This window comes from Glycine max, chromosome 13 (genome assembly GCF_000004515.6).
Source record: "Glycine max cultivar Williams 82 chromosome 13, Glycine_max_v4.0, whole genome shotgun sequence".
NCBI classification, from domain to species: Eukaryota; Viridiplantae; Streptophyta; class Magnoliopsida; order Fabales; family Fabaceae; genus Glycine; species Glycine max.
The window spans coordinates 37,388,957-37,416,270 of NC_038249.2; the positions used below are offsets into that span (position 1 = coordinate 37,388,957).

Sequence of the window (27,314 nt, forward strand, 5' to 3'; positions counted from 1 at the left end):
TAATTTTTATTTAATAATAATAATTTTTTATGTTTGATATCAAATTCTAATAAAAATCAATTTTAAAAGATATTTATTTTTAATTAAATCACACGTAATAAAATTAACTAATTTTTTTAATAAATATAAAATATATATTTTTTACTTAAGACTGAATGAAATATATAGGCCTTACCTTTAGCCTTATTTTGATCGAATGGAAGAAATTATTATTTATGAGTAAATTTTCAAAATATAATGTAAATTCCACATATTTTTCTCTCTAATTTAATTTAAATATTTGTTTTCGATTGTTTTTCATTCTCCTCTCTTCGACTCGACCAAACTCACCCTTAACATTATTTATAGCTATGGTTGAACAGTGAGCACCAAACTGAATTGAAATTGCACCAAATCCACAAAAGGCAGCACACTTACACACTATCATGTTCATTGATGCTATAAACACACTTGTGTGTGAAGTTATGATTCCTAGAAAAGAAATATTACTATCCTTTTGAAAATCATTTGAAATTTTTAACTCCATCTTCCTCACCTCTGGATCTGATCTTCGCACGGTGCCATGGATCGAATCCTGAAAGCGGCGAGAGCCTCTGGTTCTCTCAACCTCTCCAATCGCTCCCTCACGTAAGCCATACCAACTCTCTCCACTGTTCCATTTGTTTCTACGACGTCGTTTTCTTCTTCCTTTTGTTTCCATTCATTTGCGCATTATTTTCGTTTTTCTTTCGATTTGCAGAGAAATTCCCGACGAGGTTTACCGGAATCTGGAGGGGCTCGGCGGCGACGACAAGTGGTGGGAGGTACTGTTCCTTTCAAATTAAGCTGAAATATGTCGTTTAGGAAAATGGAATGAAATGGAGTGGAATTTACGGGCTGTGAAGCTTATTCTAGCTCACAATAGCATTGAATAACTTTTTATTAGGAAAATGGAATGAAATTTGAAATGGAATTTACAGGCTGCGGAGCTTCAGAAGCTTATTCTGGCTCACAATAGCATTGCATCGTTGAAGGAAGATCTGAGGAATTTGCCTTTTCTTTCTGTGTTGAATCTTAGCCACAACTCTCTTTCTCAGCTTCCAGCTGCTATTGGAGAGTGAGTTTTTGTAACGTTTGAGTTTTGATTGTTTAACTGTATGGTTTTCAGTTTGAAAATTTTATGCTTGATTTTCATTGTTGATTGTTTCGGGTTCACAGGCTGCCTCAGTTGAAGATGTTGGATGTTTCGTTCAATTCGATAGTTAAGATACCAGAAGAGATTGGATCGGCTGTGTCACTTGTGAAGTAAGCTGAATTCTGTGTTGTTTTTAATAGGCTGATATGAGAAAGTTTACTTTCCTTTTTGTACTTACTCTGTTTACATGTGTGCCTTGCGAACCACTTGGCTTTTAAATTTATTTGTTTAGGCTTGATTGTTCAAATAATCGGCTCACGGAACTTCCTAGCTCGCTTGGCAGATGCTTAGAATTGTCGGACTTAAAGGTAATATAGCCTTGTCTTGCTGAAAGCCTGAAACTTATTGGTGTAGATGTTAGTTGAGTGATTGGCTTATGCTGCTTATCTGACAAAAGTGGTTTGTTCAAATTGTGCTTGTGATTATTATGAATTAAACCTTGAAATGCTATCAAATTTATTTTGATGACTATAAATGGAATTTGGTTGTGGTAGCCCATTAGAAAGTATAGATATTAGATACAGCATGGAACATTGATATGCTCTGACAAATTTCAAGAATTATGGCACATGAAACATCTATAACATGAAAATACAAAATTAGTATAACATTAGCATCAAACACAAGCCTTAAATCGAAAGGGAGAATCAATGTTTAAAAGTGAGCATAATTCATTGTAGGCATAATAAAATGCTATAAGTATAACTACTGTAATTATTGTGATATTCTCATTTGTATTGGAATATAAGTGTAAAATATAGAAGAGAAAAGAATGGGACTCAACTACTTCTTTGAAGTGACCATGCTTCTTTATGGGCCCACTTTGTTCTATGTTAGAATGCACATACTGATTTATAAAATTGAGATACTGCTAAGATCAGTATCCAAAGTTAAAACTGCATTTTAAATAATGGAGTAAATTTTCTTTAGAATGCATGATTAAGGAAGGAGTTTCCCTTGTGATAAAAACAGTGATGTACCACAATTTGTTGGCTAAATTATTTCCTTGTTTCAAAAGGATTTGTTCAATTCCTGTCACTGGCACTGATATTTGTTGGTCTGTAACTCTTTATTCATATGTACATGGTATTTGATGAAATGAGGTTTATGATACTCTTTTTGCAGGGATCAAACAATCTTATTACAAACTTGCCAGAAGATTTAGCAAATTGTTCCAAATTGTCTAAGCTAGATATGGAGGTAGTAATTAGTAGCAAAACTTAGTATATTAATTGACAGCAAACATCTCCTTAAACCTTAAAAAAATTATGGTTTTATTAACCAGTGTTCTCACTACATTATCTTTTTGTCTTTGCCAGGGAAACAGGCTAACAGTGATGTCTGAAAATCTCATTTCATCATGGACCATGCTTACTGAATTCAATTCATGTAAGGTCCTTTGTTCTCTAAGGTCACATGTATAATATCAATTAACTATATAATTCCTATCTGTAAATCCTTTAATTTGGTAAACTTGTTTCCATTGTTACCCTTGCTGCAGCAAAAAATTTGCTGAATGGGATTCCAACCAGCATTGGAGGTCTTTCACGTCTAATCCGTCTTGACCTTCATCAAAACAGTGAGTTCTTTAAACAAGGGTCTACTTTTTCTTTGGTCTTTTTGGTTTCTCCATTTTTCATTCTGACTTAGAAATGGTATGTGTCTATTTTTGTAGGAATATCAGCAATCCCTTCATCAATCATCGGTTGTCATTCACTTACAGAGCTTTATTTGGGGTCAAATTCTAACCTATCCCGATGCAAGTCTTCATATTATTAAAAGCATAATGTATTGTTTTTTCTTTCCACGTAAAACATCTGCACTTCTGATAGATATTGTGCTTGTTTTTTTTCCTCTGAATTTAGGAATAACAATATTTCTACATTACCGGTGGAAATAGGGGCCCTTTCTCGCCTTGGGACTTTAGATCTTCACTCTAACCAGGTAGGTAATAGTGTGCTTAGAAACACTATTTTAGGGGACACAATCTATTTTTAAAGCTCTCTCTACTCTTTAGAAGCTAACAAAAAACCTGATTATTTTTCCAAATCATGCTAATTGAGATACACACAAAATAAAGACTGAAATTATATGTCTGGAAAGAGCTCTTGTTTGTATAATTCTGTTGGCAATAATAAGTATATTGCAATTTTCTTCTTCTGATGCCTTCTTCTCTTCTCCCTCAATAGTTGATTATCAATTCAATTGCCTATTGATTTTATGTATTAACAGCTGAAGGACTATCCAGTAGAGGCATGCAAATTGAGTCTTTTAGTCTTGGATCTTTCTAATAATTCATTGAGTGGGTTACCCCCTGAAATGGGTAAGGTCAGCAAGTTTTGGTATAACGATAAGTATAATTTTCTTTGTTTTTGGAAAAAAAAAAGCAATTGTATGTAACTAATGAGAATGGTATACAAGTTTGTAAAGAAAATATAAAGGCATATAACTTTTTTACCTCAACTCTTGATACTGATTTCAAGTGATAAAATTGTAAAAACAGTTCAGCATTCCCTGTGATAAAGAGTTCTAAATAAACAATAATTTCAGGTGCTGGATCTGGGCATGATTTATTATTCTTCTCAATGTAGACAATTCTCTTCACTGACATTGAATCTCTACCTTTTGTTTCTTGTTTAGGCAAGATGACTACATTGAGGAAACTTTTGCTTAGTGGAAATCCTATGAGAACTCTTCGAAGGTACAGGAAATTGTATGGTCCTTTCTTAGCTCAGCGTTTATATTTGTATGTTTTTTTCTCACTGATATATTTTCGCCCAGCTCGTTAGTATCTGGACCTACACCAGCATTACTGAAATTTCTCCGAAGCAGACTTTCTGAAGATGAAGGTATCTTACAATGTTAGATGCATTATGCATATAACTTAAATTTGACTCTGTTACTGATGTTAAATATAATATTTTAAAATCCTTCTGCAGATTCTGAAGCAGTAACCACAACAAAAGAGGTGATCACAATGGCTACCCGATTGTCTATCTCTTCAAAGGTGTTGCATCTTATTATATTGTTCTGAGATGTGTGATCACATTATAAACTAACAAATGAATTCATATACCTATGTTAAAGGTTTTATTAATTTTTTTTGGTAGACATTCAAAGGTTTTATTTATAATTGTGTCCAGGAACTTTCGATGGAAGAGCTGGGGTTGAGTGCTGTCCCATCAGAAGTATGGGAATCAGGGGAGGTCATAAAACTTAATCTATCCAGAAACTCCATCCAGGAGTTGCCTGTTGAGCTTTCTTCTTGTGTTTCCCTCCAGGTTAAACCTTATCTTCTGGTTTTATTTCCTGTAAGAAGCTGTAATAAGTTAGCAACCATTATCGCCTGGTACAAATGGACATTATCGTTGTCTTTGTTGACTGAGAAGGAACGAGTGACATTGTCATTATATTAGGAGTCATAAGTACAAGGATTGTAATTTTTTTCAACCATTTTCTTGTGTTGATTCATATTTTTCTGTGTACTAAATAAGTACTATAATATTATTATTTACATTTTTTTTCTTTGTAATTATGCCATTTTTTGTGCTTGTTTCTTATAAGGTAAACCCTTTTCTTTCTGTTGAGTGAGTGATTATTTCATGAAAATTCATGCTCAAAGGATCTATTAATGGTTATATGTTTCCAGATTTAATGAAAATTTGTTAATTGATTGATGTTTGAGGATTGGGAAAATTACTCAGATATTCTGGTCATAAATTGACTTGCTGCTGATTTGAAAATGCTCTATTAATTAATTGTATATTTTGCTCTTTCCAGACATTGATTTTATCTAAGAATCAAATTAAAGATTGGCCAGGTTCAATTCTTAAATCACTTTCGAGCCTTTCATGTTTGAAGCTGGATAACAATCCCCTCAGACAGGTAAAGACTAATAAAGATTTGAGAGCTTCTCTCTGTTATTTTTCTTATAAAAAGAATAATGGTATCAAAATGTATACAGAACTGTTGCAGGGCATAATACTTTATGAATAGTTAATATGGTTTTTGCAGTTGTAAAATTCATATAAATAATTGTTTTTCTCTTTCATTGGTGGTCATTGCTTTTGGAATGATTTATAAAGTTATCTTAACATAAATAAAAAGGGCAATGTATGTTTTAATTCCTTCATGGTTGTATCATTGACAAGTTGAAGTCTTTCTTTTTATTTTTACTAAACAACAGTACTATTTAATTTCCAATAACATAAATAACTCTTCTACAAGGCAGTGAATCTCAACTCACATCTGCCACCATCCCCCCCAAAAACCAAAAAAAAAAAAAAAAGCAGAGAAAATGAAAAGGTAATCAATGTCCAAAATGGTTAGTTTTTTGAACTTCTCAAAATTTCTTGTGGTTAGATTTTTTTAATAATAGGGATGTACTCTGCTGCCATGTAATGAAACATTTCTGGATATTATTTTTCCTCAGTATTTATCGGAGGTGATAGTGGCAGAAATCCTAACTGTAATATGAAATTTCTGAGTTCACATGCTTATATTCTCTGCTATAAATTCAAACGAGATGTATGATATGACTGACCATATCTGTCATTTGAACAATAGATACCTTCAGATGGCTTTGAAATGGTGCCTAAGCTTCAGATCCTGGATCTAAGTGGTAATGCAGCTTCATTACTAGATGGTCCTGCATTTTCTAGTTTGCCATACCTGCAAGAGCTTTACCTAAGGTTGGTTACCTGAAATCTATGGCAAGTGTAAGAAGACAACTTCACACACATACACAGAGATTTAACTTTCATATTCTCCTTTATCTTCTTGGGAGCTTTTGCTTAACTTTCACATCACAACACTAACAGGAGAATGAGGCTCAGTGAAGTCCCATCAGATATAGTGGGGCTGCATCAGCTACGGATCCTTGACTTGAGTCAGAATTCCCTTCAATCAATTCCAGTGGTAACATTTATTTCTTTGGGTTGAAAACAGGGATTAAGCATGTGTAACTGCTTGTTTATTTATATACCGTCAAAAGTTATGGTAATATCCTTGAATTGATATTGTTAAGATAATGACTGTAGCTTATGGTCCAGCAATTTGTATGTATGCCTCTTGAATTCTGATCATATAGAAGTTTATAATGGCTTGAAAGTAACTTTTTAGTGTCCACTTATTTTCCTCTCAACCTTGAAAAACTGCTTGCCATTTTCTTGGGTATTTTTCATGTGAAAATGCTGTTCTTATTTTCTATTATAGATAATGTAGTTTAACAGTAGCAAGTTCATAAAATTGGATTTTTGTCTACTATAGACTGATGACTGAAGAGAAATGTTATAGTTCAATCTTTCCCTCCGTTGAGTTCCTTATCATACTCCAGTAAATTATTAGTGATCAGAGAGCAGCTTACTTACATGTATAATTTGGCCTCTAAAGGTTGAGTCATATAGATGCAGACACACTTGCAAACTCAGCTCCTAAAACTTGTCTTGTCTAATAGAAATAGACACTTACACTACGAACTATTTAATAAATGCTAAAAATTTTCTTTTTATTTATTTTTCATTTGTTTACCTATGAACTTCTTTTCAGGGGCTAAAAGCTCTCACTTCTCTCCAGGAACTTGACCTATCTAATAACAACATTGCAGTCCTTCCGCCCGAGCTGGTGAGAAACAGTCCCTCTCTCAAGAGGAGAGCGGGTGTTCATTTTGTTGACCTAACTAGCAAGTCCCAACAGATATGTATAAGTAATTATTTGAGTAGAATCCAAACAGTATAGATTAAGGAGAAAGAATTAACAGTAACATTATAAAAAAATGTGCGTAGTTAGTTCAAAATATTCAAGTTTAAAATTAAGGGGAAAAAAAGTTAGAAAATGGAAATGACATGTCATTCTTTAAAGTAGAGTACACGTGAGAGTGGATTCTAATTTAAAATATAGGAGTGATGTCATTTCTTTATTGTGACCAGTTCTCATACAAATGTATTTTGAGAAAAAAGTAAATATGGGGTGCTATGGGTCTCCATGTTGGGCATGCAAAAAAATCAACAAGGAAAATTTGATTGAATTTAATGTCTCAGTCTCCACACGGTCACTTTTATCATCTGCATTTGTGCTATAACTTCCATTCATTGCATTTATTTTAAGAAATTTATTTGATCAGGGTTTGCTGGAACCAAGCCTACAGGCACTGAGACTTGATGGGAATCCTCTCAGAAGGTAACTTCCCCCTGCCCCGACCTTTCCTTGTGCTTTCTCAAAATGGAGAACTAGTTTTTGACAACAATAATCTGGATTTTATAAGTATTAATGGTGTTCACATGTTTAGTATTAGAGTTAAATTACGTAGTTATACCCATATAGTTTAGCACTTTCTCAACTTACTCTAAATTTTGTGTCATTAAATCTTCCTGAATTTTTTAAATTTGAGTGAAAAATGTTAAATATTGTCAGCTTCGCTTAATTTAACTAGAGTTTTAGACTTAGTAAATTGAAGAAGTGTTAAACTGCAAAGGGTAAGGTAATTACCCTTAGTATTCGCTAAGATTTTACTTTACCAACAGGACTCCTACAAAAAGTAAAATGCTATGCAGCTTAAGTTCCTAACAAAGCAGAAACAGAATAACTAACTGATAACGTTTCTTTACTTGTTTCAGCATTCGAAGAACTGTGTTGGATAAAGGAACTAAAGCTGTTCTGCAATATTTGAAGGACAAATTGCCAGAGCAATAGTGTTTTTAGTTTTTTCCCTCCTTTGAAAGTGTTGTGCTTGACATGAACAGCAATATTTAAAGTGTCCAATTTTTTTTTCAGGTGTCACATTCTGTGTTTGCTCTTTATTTTGTTCAATTATTTTCCCGTGGTACCTCTGCTTTTGTGTGCTATTTCATGTAACAATTTTGACGGTTTGAATATTTAACATTACAAACTAATTTGCATGGCTTGAATTGATTTCCCCTCGTTTTGTATGTAGAATACATATCTATTATTGATTTATATACTACTACTAGCTTTGCTCCTTGATATAAGATTTTTTTTAACTAATTCTCTCACTTAAAAAAATAATTAATTTAGTTTTTAACATTAATTTTATTAATAATTTGTATTATTTTTCTAAAATCATCTTTAAAATTATTGGGATTCGTAAGCTCACTTTCTCCGCTTAATTACATGTACTTGATTATGTATACTAGTTTTTTTCTCCTCCTTACAAGAGAGAATGAATTTAATGAATTTATCTTATTACTTTATAATATTTGTTGTAAAGTAATTAAGATTCAGGTAAATCTAAATATATGATTATAATTTTTTTATATTATTTATGTATATAATTGATGTAAATATAATATTTTTTATATTATTATTCATATAATTGATATAAAAAAATGTACATAAGTTTAGATGTCTAAATCTTGTTTCATAAAAAGTATCATCTTTTTTATTTTACGAGGATGAAGATGGAAATCATATTAAAAATTTTATAAAAATAAATTTCAAATATTTTCGTATATATTTATGATAACGAAGAATATATTTTCCATCATGGGTGAGTTGGCTGGTCAACTTGAATCCATTTGAAAATAGTTCTCCCATTGCTCTTTGTCCTGTGAAAGAATTAAATTTTTTTTTCAAAAATACTATTTTTATGAAAATGAAAACACAATTCTATTTTCCAGCAAAAGTGTGTTTTTATTATTTTCTAAAGGGAGTGTAAAAAAAAAAACAAGTGTAGAACCGAATCAATGGAATCGTACTTTGTTATTTCCGTTAGTTTCGGTTTGCTTCCTCTTCTTCTTCCTCTGCGCTTCACATCCTCAGACCTCAACCATCAGCACCACCATACCAACAACATCATCGCGGCGCCATCACCACCGTACCAACAACATCATCGCGCGATCCAAGCAACACTCACACCAACAGATCTATGCGCCACAACACCACCGCGCAACGGAGAAGTCGCGCGCGCGCAGGAAGCCTCAAAGATTGATTCGCGCACACAGATGGAGGTGCAATGATGGTGTGACGGCGGCGCGGTGGTGGCTGGTCCAAGGCGGCGACGCGTGACGTTATTCGAGAAGAAAGGGGTCGCGCACGCAGATCTGGAGTCTGGAGCGAAGGACATGGGCGACACTGATTTCTTGGGCCCAGGGAAGGGGAAGAGGGAGGGAGAACAAAGGGGTAAGATGGTCTTTTCCCTGGTTTGTAGGGCCCAATAGTAACAGCCTTTAAAAAAATAACCTAGTAAAGAGAAGCCAGCCCACTACACGGCCCACTCAAATTTTTGCCAATTCTCGAACTCACGAAGTCGAACACCGCCACCCTCAGTCTTCCTTCATACATCCATTGTAATCATCTCTCTCCCATCTCTGTTTCTGCATGCTCGAAAAGCTAGGGAGAAAGGGGTTAGAAGCCCATCTCTATTTTGATTTTCTGCCCTGGAATTCCACTAAGTGTATGTTCTTGTGTTTGCATTTTGAATGATAATTTTCTGCCTGTTTATTCAATTTTAAGTTTTATGATTTTGTTGTTTTAATTTTTTTTCTTTGCCTAGGTGTTATTGTGACTGAACGGTTGTTGAGCTCTATTTTTGGAGCTTTTGGTGTTGTCATTAAAAGAATTTGGTAGCTGAGGCTTGGGCATTTAACAGGTAACTTCATCACAATGGTCTCACTGTTTGGTGGTAGTGATTGGTTGTGTGATTGTGTGGTGACAGTAGAGTGATTTGGTAATTCTGGTTGTGTTGTGAGTGGTAGCAATAAGTGTAATGTAAGCATGTAACTTAGTTTTGAATTCTAATATAAATTCTGAATTATATTTACAGAATGGAATCTGAAACTGTTAATGAACACATTGATGATGATTTAAATGAAACAATGCCACTTATACCAGAAGAGACTGACAATGAGGATAATAATAATAATGATAGAGCAAGTTTTTTATGTTGTTTTAACTAGAAAACAACTTTTTTTTTTATGGTATTGGAATATCCCTTTCATTGTGGAATATTTTCTTTATTATTATTTGAGAGAAAAAATCATGGGCATAAACTATCATTCTTCCTTGATTTCAGATTTTCTACGGTGTCAGTTTTTAATTGTGATGTATGCGCAGGAATATGGAGGCAAATGCAGCTTCACACGATCATGAGGATCAAGATGAATATGTTTTGCTTAACTTGGATGGTGTTTCTGACCTAATTGACATTCCACCAAATGCAAAGTATGTTCTTACTGTAAGTTCCCCAACCCTATCAAATTCATCAACTATGTAAAGTTTCAACACCAGACCATTATTCTTCTTCTTCTTTGATAAGAATGATTATTTATCTTGATTCATGTGCTATTACCATACTGCTTACACTGCTAAGCTTTCTATATTCTGTTTTGACTTCTGGACTGATTTAACTGTGTATTTAGAAATGGTGAACTTTTTTCATTCCGTTAATCATACTATAAATGCTAGACAAGCACTTCAACTTCTAATGTCACTATTGGGTTCTCTCTTTTCTTTTTCCTTTTCCGTCACCAGCATTGTTCTGATTCTGACAATTCTTCATCCATAAGTTACCTTTTTATTGACTTATTTTATCCTACCTTAGTAAAGTATTCTTATATTATTTATTGTTAATGATAGGGCCTTGATACATTAAACCCAGTACTGATCATTGATGACAAATTCAAGCTGGTAATTGCCTACTGTAACATTCCATGTGCTTTTATGATTTTTATTAGTGGAAATTTTTGGGGTTAAATGATATTTTTGTGCTCTCATGTGAATCTGTTGAAGCTATATATTTTATGAATTTTATTCATTTGTTTAGATTTATGTTTTTTCAATGCTATATCTTGGATTAGGCAGATAATTTTAATTTTGTATTTCAGCTAGATGTTCAAACAGGTTAAAGTTGCTTCTATCAATTATGGTTATTTTTTCGTTTGATAATTTTAATTATAGATGGCAATTCAAGTTGCCTCCCTCTCCCCCCGTCTTCTCTGAACACATGATGATCATATGAGGATTGTTATGCTTTGTTGTGGTCTACAGATTGGAGAATATGAGGAGACAATTGGCACATGCATTGCTTTTACAGAACAAGGTGAGTTACAGTTAATACAGAATAAGTCTGATTAAAGAAAGTAGGTCTTGGAAACAAGAATTATGTCTCACTTGTCAGGATACTCCGACCTTTTTTGTTGTTAAATGTTGAAGAGTCAATGCTTTTATGCTTGTGTCATTGTAAGAGATAACTGATTGCCAAAGCTGATTCTTCTGCATTTCCTCCAAGTAACAGATTTACAATGTCTATATTCCTGTCTTCATTGAGATAGAAGAATCTTGATTTTTTTTTTTACTAAATGTTGTTATCTATATTTATCCCGGTAAAGTTAATTTCTCGCAGCTTCTTTATCTGTTGGCATGTTTAGTAGCACCCATTAGTATACCTGTAATAGTTCACTTAACTGTGGTCTATATGAAAGTTGGAATTGCTGCTTCTCCATTCATGATGCTGTTAAGAGTCTCAAACAGACTCTAAAATAAACTTGTAGAAGATTTAGCCAATGAGGAATATCCTCTAATCTTTGTTTTTTCCTAGCTGCCAATTGCCATAGCTAACCTTTAATCACTCAATAATGATGCCTTTCAAATTGTTAAGATATTCATGTTATATGGAAGATATGCGTTTTTGGAACTACTTTTAATTTCATTTCCTTCCCACTTACATGAACTGCTTAAAATAAGTTGTTTGATAAAGCACCCCTTTGTGCAGAAGCCGCTGTGGTTCATGAAGAGACTGGACCATCTGAAGTGAACATTTTCTCCGGAACAAGACTAATTGATTCAAGTCAAGCTCCAACAACGCAAGTGAAACCTGTGTGTCAGCTTCACAAGGTTCTCAAGTTTAAACTATCACCTGATTCTGAAATTCAGAACGTCACAGCTAAGGAGGCCAAATGAATTTAAAGCTTATGAGATCCTGGGAATTGATGTCAATTTGGGTGTATTTGTGTGTACCTTGGTGAACAATGACTTATTCCCTTAGATTTTCTTTTAGATATGTACAGAGAGCCTTTTTCAATATAGCTTACATTGTTCTTTGGTAGGTATACGTTTAAGGTACAGAGAGCCTTTTTCTGTATATCCCCCTTCATTTTTAACTAATACGTGGCATTCAATATAGTATTATATTTTAGAATATATGAAAGTTCCAACTTGCCAATCGTATTAAGTATTTGCCAAGTGCCTGCCAAAAATCATGCCTTACATGCTAAGCAAACTAAACTAGCCTATGAAACCAGCCGACAAAGGTTAAATTGTACTTGTTTTTAGTGGATAAGTTTGCCCGATGAACCTCCAATTATAATTTAGGGGACCAATGTTATTACCAAAATTTGAAAAAGAATAAAAGATCTGGATATGATTAAAATATCTATAATCTATTTGTAATGAAATTGCAAAATCATTCCCAATATCTTCTGTTTGTAACGTGGTCTCAAAATCATTCTTAAGATTTTGAAGGAGGGTTGGATTTTTGTCACGGGTTTGTACAGATTACAAAGGCCAGAAAGTAGACATGTAGACATGGCAATGGGACGGGTTGGGTACGGATATTGTCTCCCCAATCCCTTATCCCCACTCCTCAACATATCCCCATATGTGTACCCCATATCTGTACCTGATACCCGACAGGTTTGAGTTTATTGTCTCCATTTAGAAAAATATTTTTTTTTGTAAAAAAATATTAAAAATTTGATTTTAGAAAAAAATAAATTGATTGTTAAACATTTATTTTTAACTACTTATATATCCATAAATTTATTATAACGCGTGTGTCTACATAAATAGTTAAGAAAATAATATTAAATTATGTAAAAATTCTAAAATAAAATTAACTAGTAATAAAAATTATATGCCTTTTAATTAAATTATGTAAAAATTCTAAAGATTTTAAGTGGCGGGGCGAGTTCGAGTTCGAGACGGGTCTAGTAATCTCATATCCGTACTCGTACTTGACTTTTGATTATCGGGGAAATCCGAACCCGAACCCATACCCGGTCAATTCAAATATTACCCGTCAAAGTCGAGACAGATTCGGACAGGTACCCACGGGTATGAATTTTCTTGTCATATCTACCAGAAATGCCACCCAAGTCAAGTAGTCTAGAAGACTAGGTGTAGCCATGTGACGAATTTATTCCCTTACCGTCTTTTTGGTGATGTATGACTTTATTCATAGAGAAAATTTAATTACAAAAACGCGTAAACTGCGTTATCATTAAATTATTCATATAATATTTGCCTAGGGTAAGTGAATTGTTAGCATTTTGCTTGCTTTTAAATGCATTGTGATTAAGACAAAAATTTATTAGTAAGAATTGAAGCCAGTGTGAAAAGAAATTTATAATAATTTACTCTGATATCAACAAATTGAGTTAGAATAAAAATATTTAAGAGTAATGATAATGAAAATATTACTAAATTAGGAATTTTTGAATAAAAATATAGATATAGGTGGTTGTCCTGTTTATACAATTTAAAATGAAAAAGACTAATTAACCTCTTAAGGTATCAAAATTCATTTAAAGAAATAACCTATCTCAACATGTATTTTCATACACTAATATCTTGTTTGGTTCTATATTTCAAATGTAGTTTTCAAAAGCTAATAGTTATATAGCTTTCATATTTCAAATATGATTCTTCTATTTTCAACGAATTTTCAAATACGCTAAAAGATTTGTAGATCGAAGTTTAATCATATGCTTATAGAAGGTAGGTATCTATTGACTATATTACACTATATTGATAGAGGTAACCAAGGTTTGCTGAAGGATGAAATTAACCTAGTATATTTCTATACGTTCACATTGAAAATAAAAATTAAATTCGTATTTAATATTATTCAATTGGAAGACTGGAAGGTTTGAAATTCGAATTTAGATTGTGATTGGCAAATGCCCCCTCCATGCCTTGTGTGTCCTGTACTAAATATCCTTACTTGCTAAGGCATCTATACTTCCTTTTTTGATTAATAAGGCATCTATAGTTCTATACTTATATTCAAATTTGAATCAAGATGTTAGGTAGCATTGACTATCTAGCTGGTAGCATATGGACAATTTGTGGCTTTGAACTGTGGTATTAGAAAAAGAGTGATGCCCCTATATAATTGTCACATTTAAGCATTATATATCATGCAGATGGGGCATGTGACTCTGTTTCTTTTCTTTTCTTTTTTCCTTTAACGACTTTGTGTTCACTATTTTTTGTGACTTTCTTCTATTATTTTGTACCCTTTAATGTCAACAACTCCATTTTCAAATTTGAATGATATTTCAAATAGCTTATAAAAAATAACATTTCCAATATTATTTTGAAAATTACATTGAGGATGGATGACTGTATTCGATACTTTTCTTGTTGATTAAAAAAATAGTATTTTAATTTATGATAAATATTTTATATCTATTGTTTTAATTATATAATTCCTTTTAAAATTTATTAGATGTTGGTTTTTGAAATAGAGTGTTTACATTGTAGAGATTAAATTTTAAAATTTCACATAAACATATAATGTTTTTGGTAGGTTCACACAAATATATAATAATAATGCAAAAGTATTTTCTATTTACTTTATGACGTTATTATATGACTTTTAAATTGCATTATTTTTTAAATTTTCTTATTAAACTCATAGAATTCCTATAAAACATTTTTGTAGCACCGATGTATGAGTATTATGTATTTAACTTGAATTTCTGAAAGACCTATTATTAAAATATAAAAGTGGAGAAGAATAGGCTAATAATATTTTATTTTTTTGCACTCAAAATATTTCTATACGTAGAGTTCACTCCTTAAGGACCCAACTATTACTGACAGTATCAGATCAGGCTTTGTCGGTATTGAAAAATAGTTGAAGTTTGAATTTGCAATTTAAGCTTTAAAAATCAAACCAAACATTAAATGCGTAACACATTCGAATTTGTCATTGAATTATGATTAAATTATTTTTTGATGCATATGATTAAATTGTTTGATTCATCAAAACGTTGCTTATGACTTTCTGATCTTCTATCCTTTGATTTGTTTATCTTTTCCTGCAAAGATTTTTTAAAATAGCCGGATTTGAGGTTCTGTTCAACCCCAATATCTGGTGTTGACCTTTGAAAGATGGCAATTTTAATTTTCAATTCACAAGAAAAATTCACAGGGGCTAGCAATCTAACACAAGCACTGATTTGATATGTTTGTTTTGCACATGAAATTTAAGGAATAATAGCTTTTGCAAGCATTAGAGTAGTTCTACCTACTTTCAGCACAATGGTTTAGTTTTATGAATATAGATATGTATAAATCTAACATTCTCCTTATATCATTTACTGAATCTGTGATCTTATTATTATCTATCCAAATGAAATTGGCCATCTAATTATATTTATAGTTAACCACTGGTAATTAAAGTGCATTTAAAAATACTAATATTTATTTTTGAGTACCGATATTTATCCACCTCAAAATAGGTGAATAGAAAGATAGAAGAGAAAAAGAAAGTACTAGTAATGCATATAATAGAAAAACAAAAGTGATAAGAAAAAATAGAGTGACATTGAGATGTAAGAGAAAAGAAATGAAAATTTAGTGTTTTTTTTTGTTTAATAAAAAATACTTATATTTAAAGTTGTGTAATAAGTGTATATGATTCGCTAATACTACAATTTGTCTATTTTAATTTAATAGATAAATAATGTCCTTATTTTTTAATCGAACCAAAAAATGTCTCAATTTAACTCTAATCTTCCAAATATAGTTATTAGTTAAAAAAAAAAAAAACTTCTCTAACTATAGTTGGCTATTTTAGGATACAAACTCAAAAATCCATCAGTAAAAAAAAACTCAAAAATTCAAATATTGAAGATAAAATCCACTTGAGATCACGGTCTATTTCAAGTGTAACTAACCACAATTGGAATGAATATAAATAATTTGATTATGGTCATATACAAAGATCTAAAGTTATATTTTCAATTTATTCTCCATTTATAATTTCTTAACCTTTACGGAAGCTTCGTAGTTGTTCATATTACTAATCAAATGCATGTGATCTTGTTTGAGAAATGTCATTTTTTTTTAATTAGTTTAACGTGCGGGTGGTTGGGGGAGGATCATGTATTCATGTTACAAGTTAAAATTTTAATTTTACAATAATCAAATAGTAATCACTTGCCAATTGATGTTACTATGTGGATTTAAATGTAAGTATTTAATTTGCTTATGACCAGTACTATATCATTAGACGTTTGAAAAAAAAAAGTCACAAATTAAAAAAGTATAGAGAATGCTTTATTATATATAAAAAATTAAATACACAGTATAATTTTTTAAAACTATTATCTAATAATAAATTATCTGCCTAAATAAATATCATATATAATATTTATAAAGTATCTTAGAAGCAAATTCTATTAACTAAGTTGATTCTAAAATTATAAATATAAACATTTTAATTTATACTTTTTCAATAAAACCTTTTTTTAATTCATAGTTTAGTATCTTACATGGAATGCACCATACAGGGATCTTTTTGCTTTATTTGCGCAAAAGAAAGTGTTCATGATCATATCCTATCAATTTTATTTTTTTTGCTGAATAAGAACATATCCTATCATACTCTCTCATCACCCAAAAGCCAGGTTCATTAGTGGATACTTAGTAAACTAAATTTTAAATGTATTTTTTTATTAATTTTAAACATATTCTTTATTTTTGTAATACATCCTGTCTATATATAAAAAAAATTTCACTTCCTTCTTATAAGACTCTGCTTAAATTATTTTTTTCATTAATTGTTTTTTAATCAAATATCTTTTACTATTTTACAAGTTTTGTAGTTAATTAATACACAATAATACTATAAATTAATATGATAAAAACATTCTCTCCCTTGTCAGAATTAGAGAGGTGACTATAAACAGGTAAAAATAATAATTAAATAAAAAGAATGAGATGATGAGTTTCACTAATTGTTAGTTTTGAAAAAAATAATATAATTGTTGATAAATTTAATATTATTATACTAACAAATTTCCTTAAATAAGTTATTCATAAACAAGAAAAAAAAAACATGTTTGATTAAAAATATGTTATGATGACTAAGTGTAATTAAATATCAAAGAACTAATTTCATAATTAATTAAAAAAAATCAAAACTTGGGAGATTATTTCATGTTCAAGTAGGTATCAAAGCTTCTTATTATAATGAGTATAAAAAAAACTTAACATAAACTTAAGTCTATAAATTAAAGAAGTCTAATTCATTTAATTTTTTGGATACTAATTCTTACATATAAAAAAATCTTAAATTTACAAACTTCAATCCTCTACAAAATTACTTCAAAATAAAGTTTGTCTATTTTAACTCACATGCAATTAATGGGTTTGCTGACGTGTTGGCATGGAAAATTGCCACGCGTAATCAACTCGACGACAAAACATAGATGGAATCTAGGCAGCAGGTACCACCAAAACAGCGCTCTGCTTTTTCCCCACTTTTGAATTTCATGCATCCACACACTCACATCAAATTCCACAATTTCTGATTCCTCTCTCTCACTCTAATCTAATGTTTTCTTTTCATACACACAGAGTCAGACTCAAACATTCATTCAAGACAGTGCACAAAAAGCTTATGCTACCTATCCCCCCTAGGCCCAGGAACTAGGAACTAGGAAAATGCCCCATTCACAAAAACCCTAATAACTAACCTTTTTCAGACCCACCAAACCAATCACTACCCTCAATTCCCCTCTTTACTTATTCCCTCCCAAACATCAATCTCTTTCGATTTTTCTCCTAAAGCTACTTCCTTTCGCCTTTTTTCTCTTCTGGGTACACCTTCACCACTTCCTTTCTTTTCCCTCTTTGGTTCAAATCACGTTCTTCCGTTCTGATCTCAAACACCCACCTTTTTTGTTTCTCAAATTGTTTTCCACCAGTTTCGTGCTCAATCCGTCAGATCAGTGTTCACTGTTTGTTGATTTTGAATTTTGATCTAATTAGTGTTTGTTTGGTTGCACAAATTCACTCTTTTTTACCTAAGGGGGTGTGTTTTTCTGTGTCGTATAAATTTGAAGGATAAGAAGATCCTCTTTTGATCTTCGAATTTGCACGGTGTTTTTGTGGGGTGTGTGATTAGTTCTCTTCTGATGTTTTATTTCCAATCACGGTTTCAATTATCACCTGCTAATTATCTATCATCTAGACCTCCTTTCTCCTACTCAATTTCCCATGTTTTTCTCCCCTCTGATGTGTTCTTCATATCCTGCTTCAATTGCCTGAGATTTCGTCTCAAAATTTGATGCTGTGATCCAAAGGGGGAGTTGCTGGTTGCTTTCACTGTGAATCTTTCTGCAGGTTCTTTGAATCACACATCTAGTTTTCTTTGGTGAGAAGTAAGAATAAGAGAAAGAGAGAATTTTTGAAGATGGGAGAGCGTTGTAGACATTTTTCCATTGAGGAATTGCCATCACATTTGGTTTTAGAAATTCTGTGCTCCGGCAGGCTCAGCGCAATGGACCTTGTTTGTTTAGAATTGACTTCCAAAACATTTGGTGGTAGTCATGGTTTGCACCCTTTCAAGTTCAAGTCCTTGGTTGCCTTTGCTGCATTTCAATTGTGTGCCTCCCATGTTACCTATGCAAGAATGGGTTTGAATTCTCAGAGGGAGTTGTATGATAGATGTGGAGGAAATTGGAAGCGAGTTTTGAGGTTCTTGCAGTCTGTGGAACAATCCTCTCAGATGGTCGAGACATCATCAGGCAATGTACTATTTCATTATATCAAATTATTACTTTTGTTTGCTTTTGGTCAAAAAGAAAAAAGTATTTTCCTGCGTGAATTATGAGTTGCCTCTTTTATTGAGTTCATTAGGCATGCAATGTTAGCGTCTAAAAGTTTTTACATTATCAACCAGTTAGAAATAATCTTTTATATGATTTTTAAGATAGCTATTATTATAAAATTCAGCAAATGTACTGTACACCACGATTTATGATTGGATACAGTATAAAAAATTTTATACTATCGGTGCATGGATTATTTATTTATTTTTATTTTGATCTTACAAGAAGTATGTTTCTCAAGGGTGGGGATATTTTCATTTTGCTTTTGAATCCCAAGTTGTTTAAACAGAATCATATATTGCATGCTTTGGCCCCCTTTTTCTGTCATGGTCACTATTTTAACAAAATGTAATAATGCATTTGTAAATAATTAGAACAGAAAAACAGAAAAGGGAATGAAGTTGGAGTTTTAAATGTTACGAAAATAAATTTCATTGCACTGACAAACATTATAATGCTTTTTAACAAGTGGAAGCTTTTTATTAAAAACATTATAACGATTTTTAAAAAACATATATTATAATTTGGATATTTTTTATTTTTTTTACTTGCATTTTTTTAGTCTTCTTACTGTCTTTTTGAAGGAAAAGTTGTGGAGTTGTAAATAATGATGAAAAACATGTTATTGGCAGATGCAAATAACAACTGGAAAGTATCACACCTTGTTGATCAGCAATTCTTCTGTCTATTCTTGTGGTTCTGGTTTGTGTGGTGTACTTGGTCAAGGGTCTGAAACAACACAGTGTGTAGCATTTACCCGGATTGATTTCCCACCTTTGGCACGAGTGGTTCACGTTTCAGCCTCCTTTAACCATGCAGCTTTTGTTATGCAATCTGGAGAGGTTAGTAGCAGCTAAACTTTTATTCAGTTAGTTATGAATATGAGCAATTTCTTAGGCCTTTGAATTTCGTTATACTGATTGATAAAAATTATTAGCGGATGAAGTTAGATTAAGCCTGGGTAGAAGTGTGAAGAGGCTCATTGAATTTCCTAGTCTGTGTACTCTCTTCTACTTTACTAATCAAATGAGATGAACCATCATAGGTTACTGCTTATACTTGCTTAGGGAATGCCAGGAAGATATTTTGGTCATTATGTTAATTGGGTTTAATAGATTATAATTTAATTACGACTATCAAGCTTGCTTCCGAACTTCCTTTTCGCTGTAATGGTTAAATGCTTGAATGTTACTTTTCTGGAAAAAAATGTTAGTAATTGAAATAAACTGCAATGCTTCTTCTATTACTAATAAACAGTGATTGGGCTGCAGGTTGAATCTTTGTTAAGATCATATGTTCCAACAATATGCCACATCTATTTATTTTAATAATGCAAAGAATAAGCTATGTAACCGGGATTTGGCTTTTGTCTAAAACTTTACATAGTAAAGTATAAGTGGGTAACATTCATGAAAGTCAGACTACTTGTACTATTCAAAATTCTACACTGTTGATTTTTTCATTTAAATGTTAACCACTTTACTCTCTAAAGTTCAGGGTGTAGACCTTTTTCCATACAACTGTTTGTCCACTTTACTCTCTAAAATCTAAATCACATGCATTTGGATCTTGTTCCTATAACTGGAATAGATTGAACTTTGTAATGTTATTAAAATTGTTAAAAGAAGGGTATCAACAAGTAGTTTAACTATTTCTAATATCTCTCAGAGCAAATAATGATGTTCATCTGGTTTTCAGTTTCTGGAGAGATAATTCAAATATTTGGAAATGATGTATGCAATACTTACACTCATTAATGTTCATGTATAGTTTTGTTGCTTAAATAGTAAAACTTGACCCCAAATTTTTTATGATTTATAAAAACTCTAAATATAATCCATAGATTTTTCTGCATGTTCCAGACTGATAATTCGAATCCATTGTTGCTTTGTTTTACTGGAACAAAAAACTATGGTTGGAGATTGTAAAATAATTAATAATTCATTTTTGACTGATGCAGGTATTCACATGTGGAGATAATTCATCTTCTTGCTGTGGGCATAGAGATACAACCCGACCAATTTTCAGGCCACGCCTTGTTGAATCCCTGAAGGGAATTCCCTGCAAACAAGTATGCAAATCATCAATAATATTATTTACAGATGATAATTGTTGGCTGAGTTGACCTTTTATATGTTAATCTCATTGGATGACTAGTGTCTCTCTTGTCTAAAGAATGAATACTTCATCCTAAACTCACTTTGCTTCTGTTATCTATAAGCTTTTTTGCCTTGCAATATGATTTGACCTTAGTCTGATGTATTTCAAGATACATGATCTAGTTTTTCCCTGAAGTCTGCAGTAAAGCATTTTTTTATATTTTAATTTCATACCTAGTTTATCAGGGTTCTTATTTCTTTGACAAAAATGATTTGAATACATTTGAGACATTATGAGTTGTATCAAGTTACACAACAGCAAATCTTTTGTCGAGTCCCAACAACTGTCCATGCTGATATATGGGCATAAGATGTTCGACCAGTTTGCTGAGATGTGCTGTTTTCTAGTCACACTATTCCAATTTCATTGGATGTACATGAAATGCTAACTCTTCAATTCTCAATTTTTTTATTGTTCCATGAAGTTTGTTTCAGTAAGATCCCCTTTAAAAGATATTGAAGTACATAAGTGTCTCAGGTTGCAGCGGGGCTTAACTTCACAGTCTTCCTCACCAGAAAAGGTCATGTTTATACATGTGGAACCAACACACATGGCCAACTTGGTCATGGCGACACTCAGGACAGACCAACCCCCAAAATGATTGAAGTCCTTAGCTCTGTTGTTCAGATTGCTGCGGGACCAAGCTATATCTTATCCGTAACAGAAAACGGGACAGTATATTCCTTTGGATCAGGTGCTAATTTCTGTCTTGGCCATGGTGAGCAGCATGATGAGTTGCAGCCACGTGCTATACAGAAATTCAGAAGGAAAGGTATTCATATTGTCCGTGTATCTGCTGGGGATGAGCATGCAGTGGCACTTGATTCAAATGGATATGTGAGTTTTCATTGAATAAGATATATTTTCAATTTTATTTGCTATCATTGGTTTGAATTATTTAAGGGATTGTGGGAATTACTATTACGATTTTGTTATTGATGATCCAGGTATATACATGGGGCAAGGGATACTGTGGTGCTTTAGGCCATGGGGATGAGATTGAGAAGACAACTCCAGAGTTGTTGACTAGTCTCAAGAATCAATTGGTTGTTCAGGTATTATTATATATTTATATCCATAAGCTTGGTTAATCTGTGTTGAGAACAAATAGTTTACAATAAGAAAATGTACTAATTGCAATTTGGTTTTCTAGATCAAGTCTTTGTTGTGATGAGCTTGCATGCATAGTCCTATCATATTCATAGTGTAAGTAAGTGCTTATCGTTTGTTACTTGTAGGTCTGTGCAAGGAAGAGGAAAACATTTGTTCTAGTTGATTCTGGTTCAGTCTATGGCTTTGGCTCCATGGGATTCGGCAGCCTCGGATTCCTCGATAGAAGGGTATCTGATAAAGTATTGAAACCTAGAATCTTAGATACCTTGAGAACTCATCATGTTTCTCAAATTAGCACTGGCTTGTACCACACTGTGGTGATCACTAGCAGGGGACAGATATTTGGCTTTGGAGACAATGAAAGAGCACAACTTGGTCATGACACATTAAGAAGCTGCCTTGAGCCCACTGAAATTTTCATTAAAGATGTATCTGAAGATGTAGAAAGCATCTGAGGCTCCAAAAGCAATCACCTCTTTTTATTTGTGGTTCTGCTATACCGCATTGATCACTACTACTGTTAAAGTTTACTGTTCTATTTTATAGTACGTTATAATTATATTATAGTTATTAAGAATAATAAATATAACATGCAACATTGTCACCATTTTTCAATAGGGTATGATTTTATTTTGTTGAGAAGATTTGGAACTCCTTTTCTGGTTTGTTAGCTTTTAATTTGATTTAATTATCTATTTAGTTCCTATATATTTCAAACTTATCTATTTTACTCCATATAATTAATAGACGGATTTTTTAGTTCTTACATTTCCGTTTACAAAAGATTCTAATTGTTAAAATTTTTTTTAATCAACGGAATTAAAAAAATTTAACAGAAGTAACCTTTTGAGAATTAAAATATAAATTTTAAAAACTAAAAAATTTACTTATTAAATTTTAAGACTAAAAAATTCACTTATTAATTATAAAGATTAAAAGAGATAAATTTAAAAACTATAACAACTAAATAGATAATTAAACTCTTTTAATTTTATTAATGAATGACGAACTGTGTTATTAGTCCTTCAAATGGACACGTATTGTCTTTGCATAATATCCTAAACGAACTTGTCTTTGCAGAATTCGCTATATATAAAAGTATTGTACAGTCCTGAAAAAATCAAAGATTAAATTATTAGTTTAGTCTATTTATTTATTTAATTAGTTGAATTTGATTATTGTATTAAAATGTTTAATTTGATTTTTTAATTTTTTAAAATTCATGGAATGTCCTTCTTGTTAGCATCCTTTAAATTCCCAACGAATGTGTCTTATATGACGACTACCTTTTTTATTTATTGTGCTGCTATACAAGTAGTTAACGTTATTTCTCACAATTAAACAGAAAATAAATTATTAAATCAATTTAGAAAATTAAGGAAATAAATTGGACTTTTTAATAATAGAGACCAAAATAAATTAATTAAATAGAGAAACCAAACTAGTAATTTATCCAAAAATCAACATGGATGACAAAAATACAAATACCCGACTTTATTTCTCTTTTATTATTAAAAATTATTATAGTTTAGATTTACTATCGTCATTTCTCACCAATATGTCAGAGCTCATAAAAACAAAAAAAGATAAGATCCATACATATGCGTGCCAGATAAATGTGCAAGCAAGGGATGTGTTAGACACGTGCCTGACTCGTGAACACTCTTGCATCATATAATGTAAACTTGTCTAATATCTTAAAGTGTTACAACAAAAAATATCTACCAGTCCAACATTTTCTAAAATTAAAATCGTACAAGGAATATGTGTCTCCTGTGTTCTCTGTTAACCACCACATTTATTGTTACTAAAATGATAGCAATGATTTGAAATTTCCCCTAGCCAGACACTTTAATCAAGTACTTCACTGATATTCGGATGGTGTCCAACTATCCGAATCTAATATTGTCAACAAGTTAGCATGAGAACAAAGACTTTCATAATCTGTTTTAGGGCCTCCTCTACTCCTCTAGTACAAACTTTGTTCTTCAATAGTTTCATTCAATTAAAATTAGACTTATTTGAGTTGGAAGGTCTTTTATGCTCACTTTTCCCAATGTACTTCCTTAAAGAAAGTGTGGAAGAAAAACGGTGATCCATTCATGTTTTGTGAGTTGTCACACTTACGAAGAATTAAAAATAAATAGCATTTTATGAACAAATCGTTGTTGAAGGACCTTAAAAATGTACATGATATATATGCATCTTTAGAAAAAAACATTGTTAATAGAAGTCAATAGCTACAAAATAAACTGCTGAAACAAACTAAGTTCTTTCAAGTTTCAACCTTAACCACAAAAATCTGAAGCCAAAATGGTTGCACAAATCTCGTTCCAATACAAAACAGTCTCATTGGACATGGGAACATTTTAAGTTCTTTCAAACAAACTGAGGCAGGAAAAATTGGTCCTCTACAAAGAATTGCGTTGAAGGGAGTTCTCTTATTAGAAGGGAAGCACACAGAAATAAAGCACAACAAAAACCAAACCTCCCGGGCCACATTGCAATACTCATAACAAAAGAAGGGCCATGTTCATAGACCTTGGTGTTCTTGCTTCTCACCAGCAGCATCCAAAGCCAATAATCTAAATAGTCTCTAAATGTTCTCTGAACACCTTCAACATATTAGAAAAAGTGACAATGCCAACTAAGCTACAATCATCCTCAATAACCCACAAGTAGTTCACTCTATGAGCAATGGCCTGGATCATCACAGCAACAAGGGAGCTCTTGGGATGACACACTATAGCCTCAGCCTTCCTCACCATCCGAGCCGAGTAGCTAGATGACCTTGCCAACCTTCCAGACCTAGCCGGTGTCCTTGTTGGCAACTCCTCATCGGAGGATGTTGATTGCGAACTCTCGCAAGAGGACAAAATTGTAAACTCCTGCAGCATCTTCTCGAAATTCTTCTCCTTCAGCCTCGCCTTGACCAGTCTCACAAGATCCTCGGGAGGGCCTCCGCAATCAATGTAGGCCATCAGGTCCCCCGCGGACAAGGTGGCAATGGCGGCCGCGACCGTCTCATCGCAGCAAGCGAGGGTGAAGGGTGATATCTCCCCAATGAAAGTGCCATCACTGTCCACAATGGCAACAGAAGTTTGCTGGGTGAGGGACTTTGAGATGGCTCCAACTGCAGAAGATGCAGGGGAGTAGTAGTCAATGGCAAGCACATCAGAGCTAATGATTCCAAGAGAGTCAATAGACAAAGCAGGGAGTGGAGTGAAGACCCCAATGGAACCAAGAAGGAACCTAATCACATCCTCTTGAGTCAACCAACAGAATTCACAACTACTATGGCTGTTGATTGTTGATGATGCCTTCTGATGCTGCTGCTGTTTCCTTCTTGAAACTCCACTCCTCTTTGTTGGCAATATTGGCACCACAAGATTCTGTGCACCTTGGAGGATAAGATCAATAGCTTCAAACAAGCTGAAAAAAACATCAAAATAACAAAGAGGAAGTAGGGTTAATTCACCTAACTCTTCATCTGCACTACATACTAAAACACCAGAAAGAAACAAAATTTAACTCCACCCCCTAAAAAAATCGGATTCAACAAATTCAAGACAGATTATTATAATTAATAAATTAATTAAAGCAAAAAAGAATCACTCCACCTTGCCTTTTTTTTTTTCTCTGTTTTGGTTTTTCCAAGGTTTCTTTTCTTCTCACTTCAACTAATCTCTCGAGATATGTTCAGAATCTAAATCTAGATATTTGTATACACACATAAGTGTCAGCATCAAATTAAGACCACATGATCCAAAACCCATTCACTCTGACTTTGACTTAATCCAACACGCCTTATGAATTAACCTTACATATTTCTCAAATATAATACTACTCAATTAAGTAATCTCCGTGCTTCTAAATTAAAATTTAAAATTTCACCTTGATGGCTCACACAATAAAAAAAACATATTTAAAATCAGCGCTGATCACGAAGATGAAACTCTATTTTTGATTGGGGGGGAAAACAGTAAAAATACCCACATGATCAAATATCATAATCATTCATTATTTTAAACCTCAGTTTCATAAAAAGAAAATTATATGACTTTTAAAAGGAAGAACATGGGGTCACCTAGAAGAAGGTTGAAGATGCACAACGAGAGATTGATCCTTAGGGAGAATTGAAGAAAGTGGTTCTTTGAGAGCTTTAGAAGGAGACAAGAGATTGTCCTCTCTGCAAAGGTAGCAAATAACATCGACCATGCACAGTTTCCCAACGCAACGAACCTCGTTCTTGTTCTCGCAGAAGCTCCACAAGCTGACGTGGGTCTCGTGGTCGGAGCTCTTGAGCGCGGCCAAGGCGTCGGCGACGGTGGCGGCGGCGGAGAGCGACCTCAGCGGCGGCTTCCCAAGGCAGAGGTCCGATACATCGCGCGCCAGAAAGCTCACTGCCATGCAAAGGGTGGGTCTCCGGGGAAATTGGAAGCGGCGGCGCGTGGTGTGAATGTGGCGGCGGTGGGTGGTGGGTGGTGGTTTGTTGTGGGGAAATGAGAGAGAAGAAGGGGTGGGTATTTATAAAGGAAAACAAGGATGTTGGATTAAGAAGTGTGAACAGTGTGTAACAGAGGGGTACGGTAATAAAGTACAAGTGGGGTTCTTTCATCTTTGTCGTTTTCTTTTCAGAAAAAGAAAAAACAAATAAATGGACATAATAATGTACTTTTTCCACATTGGACTCATAGCGTGTTTAATTTATTTTGAACTTTTTTCATATGTAAAAATTAAAGATAATCATTTACAATAATTTATTTTGAACTCATACTTGTTTTCTTTTATTTTTTATTGTTATTATTTTATTAAAAAGTATTTGATGACCAAAAAGAGTAAATGGTTTCTCTTTATAAAATTCTTTTCCATATGAGTGTTATAAGTGATGGGTTAGCATTTAACATGCTATTAATACTTAACAATAAAAAATGCTGAGAATGGGTTTGATTTTTTTAAAATTATTTAAAAGAAAAAATTAAAATGATTTTTTTTTTACATCAATAAAA

The 27,314-nt window shown here is 32.7% G+C and overlaps 4 protein-coding genes across 12 annotated transcripts; 3 read left to right on the forward strand and 1 right to left on the reverse strand.

Annotated features, from left to right (window-relative positions):
- Positions 1-308: 308 nt before the first annotated feature.
- On the forward strand, positions 309-8,064 carry LOC100781571 (plant intracellular Ras-group-related LRR protein 6). 2 transcript variants are annotated; one of them, XM_003543202.5, is made up of 21 exons: positions 309-627; positions 740-803; positions 960-1,096; positions 1,198-1,284; positions 1,407-1,482; positions 2,300-2,374; positions 2,494-2,563; positions 2,676-2,753; positions 2,850-2,910; positions 3,040-3,118; positions 3,407-3,497; positions 3,815-3,875; positions 3,956-4,023; positions 4,114-4,181; positions 4,318-4,455; positions 4,955-5,059; positions 5,741-5,865; positions 5,995-6,091; positions 6,722-6,796; positions 7,296-7,351; positions 7,789-8,064. In XM_003543202.5, the coding sequence occupies exons 1-21, from the start codon at positions 563-565 to the stop codon at positions 7,862-7,864; spliced, it is 1,752 nt and encodes a 583-aa protein (XP_003543250.1). In that variant the 5' UTR covers positions 309-562; the 3' UTR covers positions 7,865-8,064. The 2 variants fall into 2 exon arrangements, with proteins under 2 accessions (XP_003543250.1, XP_014621415.1); XM_014765929.3 differs by having other exon boundaries at positions 6,749-6,796.
- A 569-nt stretch (positions 8,065-8,633) lies between these two features.
- LOC100782116 (general transcription factor 3C polypeptide 6) lies at positions 8,634-12,328 on the forward strand. Of its 8 annotated transcripts, none has more exons than XM_006594723.4 (6): positions 8,634-9,584; positions 9,684-9,779; positions 10,244-10,364; positions 10,766-10,816; positions 11,177-11,228; positions 11,901-12,328. In XM_006594723.4, the coding sequence occupies exons 3-6, from the start codon at positions 10,248-10,250 to the stop codon at positions 12,086-12,088; spliced, it is 408 nt and encodes a 135-aa protein (XP_006594786.1). In that variant the 5' UTR covers positions 8,634-9,584; positions 9,684-9,779; positions 10,244-10,247; the 3' UTR covers positions 12,089-12,328. The 8 variants fall into 8 exon arrangements, with proteins under 8 accessions (XP_006594786.1, XP_006594789.1, XP_006594787.1 ...); XM_006594726.4 differs by having other exon boundaries at positions 11,904-12,328; XM_006594724.4 differs by having other exon boundaries at positions 8,634-9,534.
- A 5,336-nt stretch (positions 12,329-17,664) lies between these two features.
- LOC100782653 (PH, RCC1 and FYVE domains-containing protein 1) lies at positions 17,665-22,947 on the forward strand. The gene is made up of 6 exons (XM_003543204.5): positions 17,665-18,953; positions 19,665-19,874; positions 20,993-21,103; positions 21,670-22,029; positions 22,140-22,247; positions 22,431-22,947. Exons 1-6 carry the CDS (start codon positions 18,615-18,617, stop codon positions 22,758-22,760), a joined length of 1,458 nt encoding a protein of 485 aa, XP_003543252.1. The 5' UTR covers positions 17,665-18,614; the 3' UTR covers positions 22,761-22,947.
- Positions 22,948-24,553: 1,606 nt separating this feature from the next.
- On the reverse strand, positions 24,554-26,917 carry LOC100783195 (CBS domain-containing protein CBSX5). The gene is made up of 2 exons (XM_003543205.5): positions 26,393-26,917; positions 24,554-25,737 (listed from the first exon to the last, which is right to left on the reverse strand). The coding sequence occupies exons 1-2, from the start codon at positions 26,713-26,715 to the stop codon at positions 24,891-24,893; spliced, it is 1,170 nt and encodes a 389-aa protein (XP_003543253.1). The 5' UTR covers positions 26,716-26,917; the 3' UTR covers positions 24,554-24,890.
- Between the last annotated feature and the right edge of the window lie 397 nt (positions 26,918-27,314).

Coding starts and splice junctions, on each gene's coding strand:
- LOC100783195 (XM_003543205.5), bottom strand. CDS start 26,715: ATGGCAGTGAGCTTTCTGGCGCGCGATGTATCGGACCTCTGCCTTGGG. Junction 25,738..26,392: donor CATCTTCAACCTTCTTCTAG/GTGACCCCATGT, acceptor TGTTTTTTTCAG/CTTGTTTGAAGCTATTGATC.
- LOC100782653 (XM_003543204.5), top strand. CDS start 18,615: ATGGGAGAGCGTTGTAGACATTTTTCCATTGAGGAATTGCCATCACAT. Junction 18,954..19,664: donor TCGAGACATCATCAGGCAAT/GTACTATTTCAT, acceptor TGTTATTGGCAG/ATGCAAATAACAACTGGAAA. Junction 22,030..22,139: donor CACTTGATTCAAATGGATAT/GTGAGTTTTCAT, acceptor TTGATGATCCAG/GTATATACATGGGGCAAGGG.
- LOC100782116 (XM_006594723.4), top strand. CDS start 10,248: ATGGAGGCAAATGCAGCTTCACACGATCATGAGGATCAAGATGAATAT. Junction 10,817..11,176: donor TTGATGACAAATTCAAGCTG/GTAATTGCCTAC, acceptor TGTGGTCTACAG/ATTGGAGAATATGAGGAGAC. Junction 11,229..11,900: donor CATTGCTTTTACAGAACAAG/GTGAGTTACAGT, acceptor CCCTTTGTGCAG/AAGCCGCTGTGGTTCATGAA.
- LOC100781571 (XM_003543202.5), top strand. CDS start 563: ATGGATCGAATCCTGAAAGCGGCGAGAGCCTCTGGTTCTCTCAACCTC. Junction 2,375..2,493: donor TGTCTAAGCTAGATATGGAG/GTAGTAATTAGT, acceptor TGTCTTTGCCAG/GGAAACAGGCTAACAGTGAT. Junction 7,352..7,788: donor GATGGGAATCCTCTCAGAAG/GTAACTTCCCCC, acceptor TACTTGTTTCAG/CATTCGAAGAACTGTGTTGG.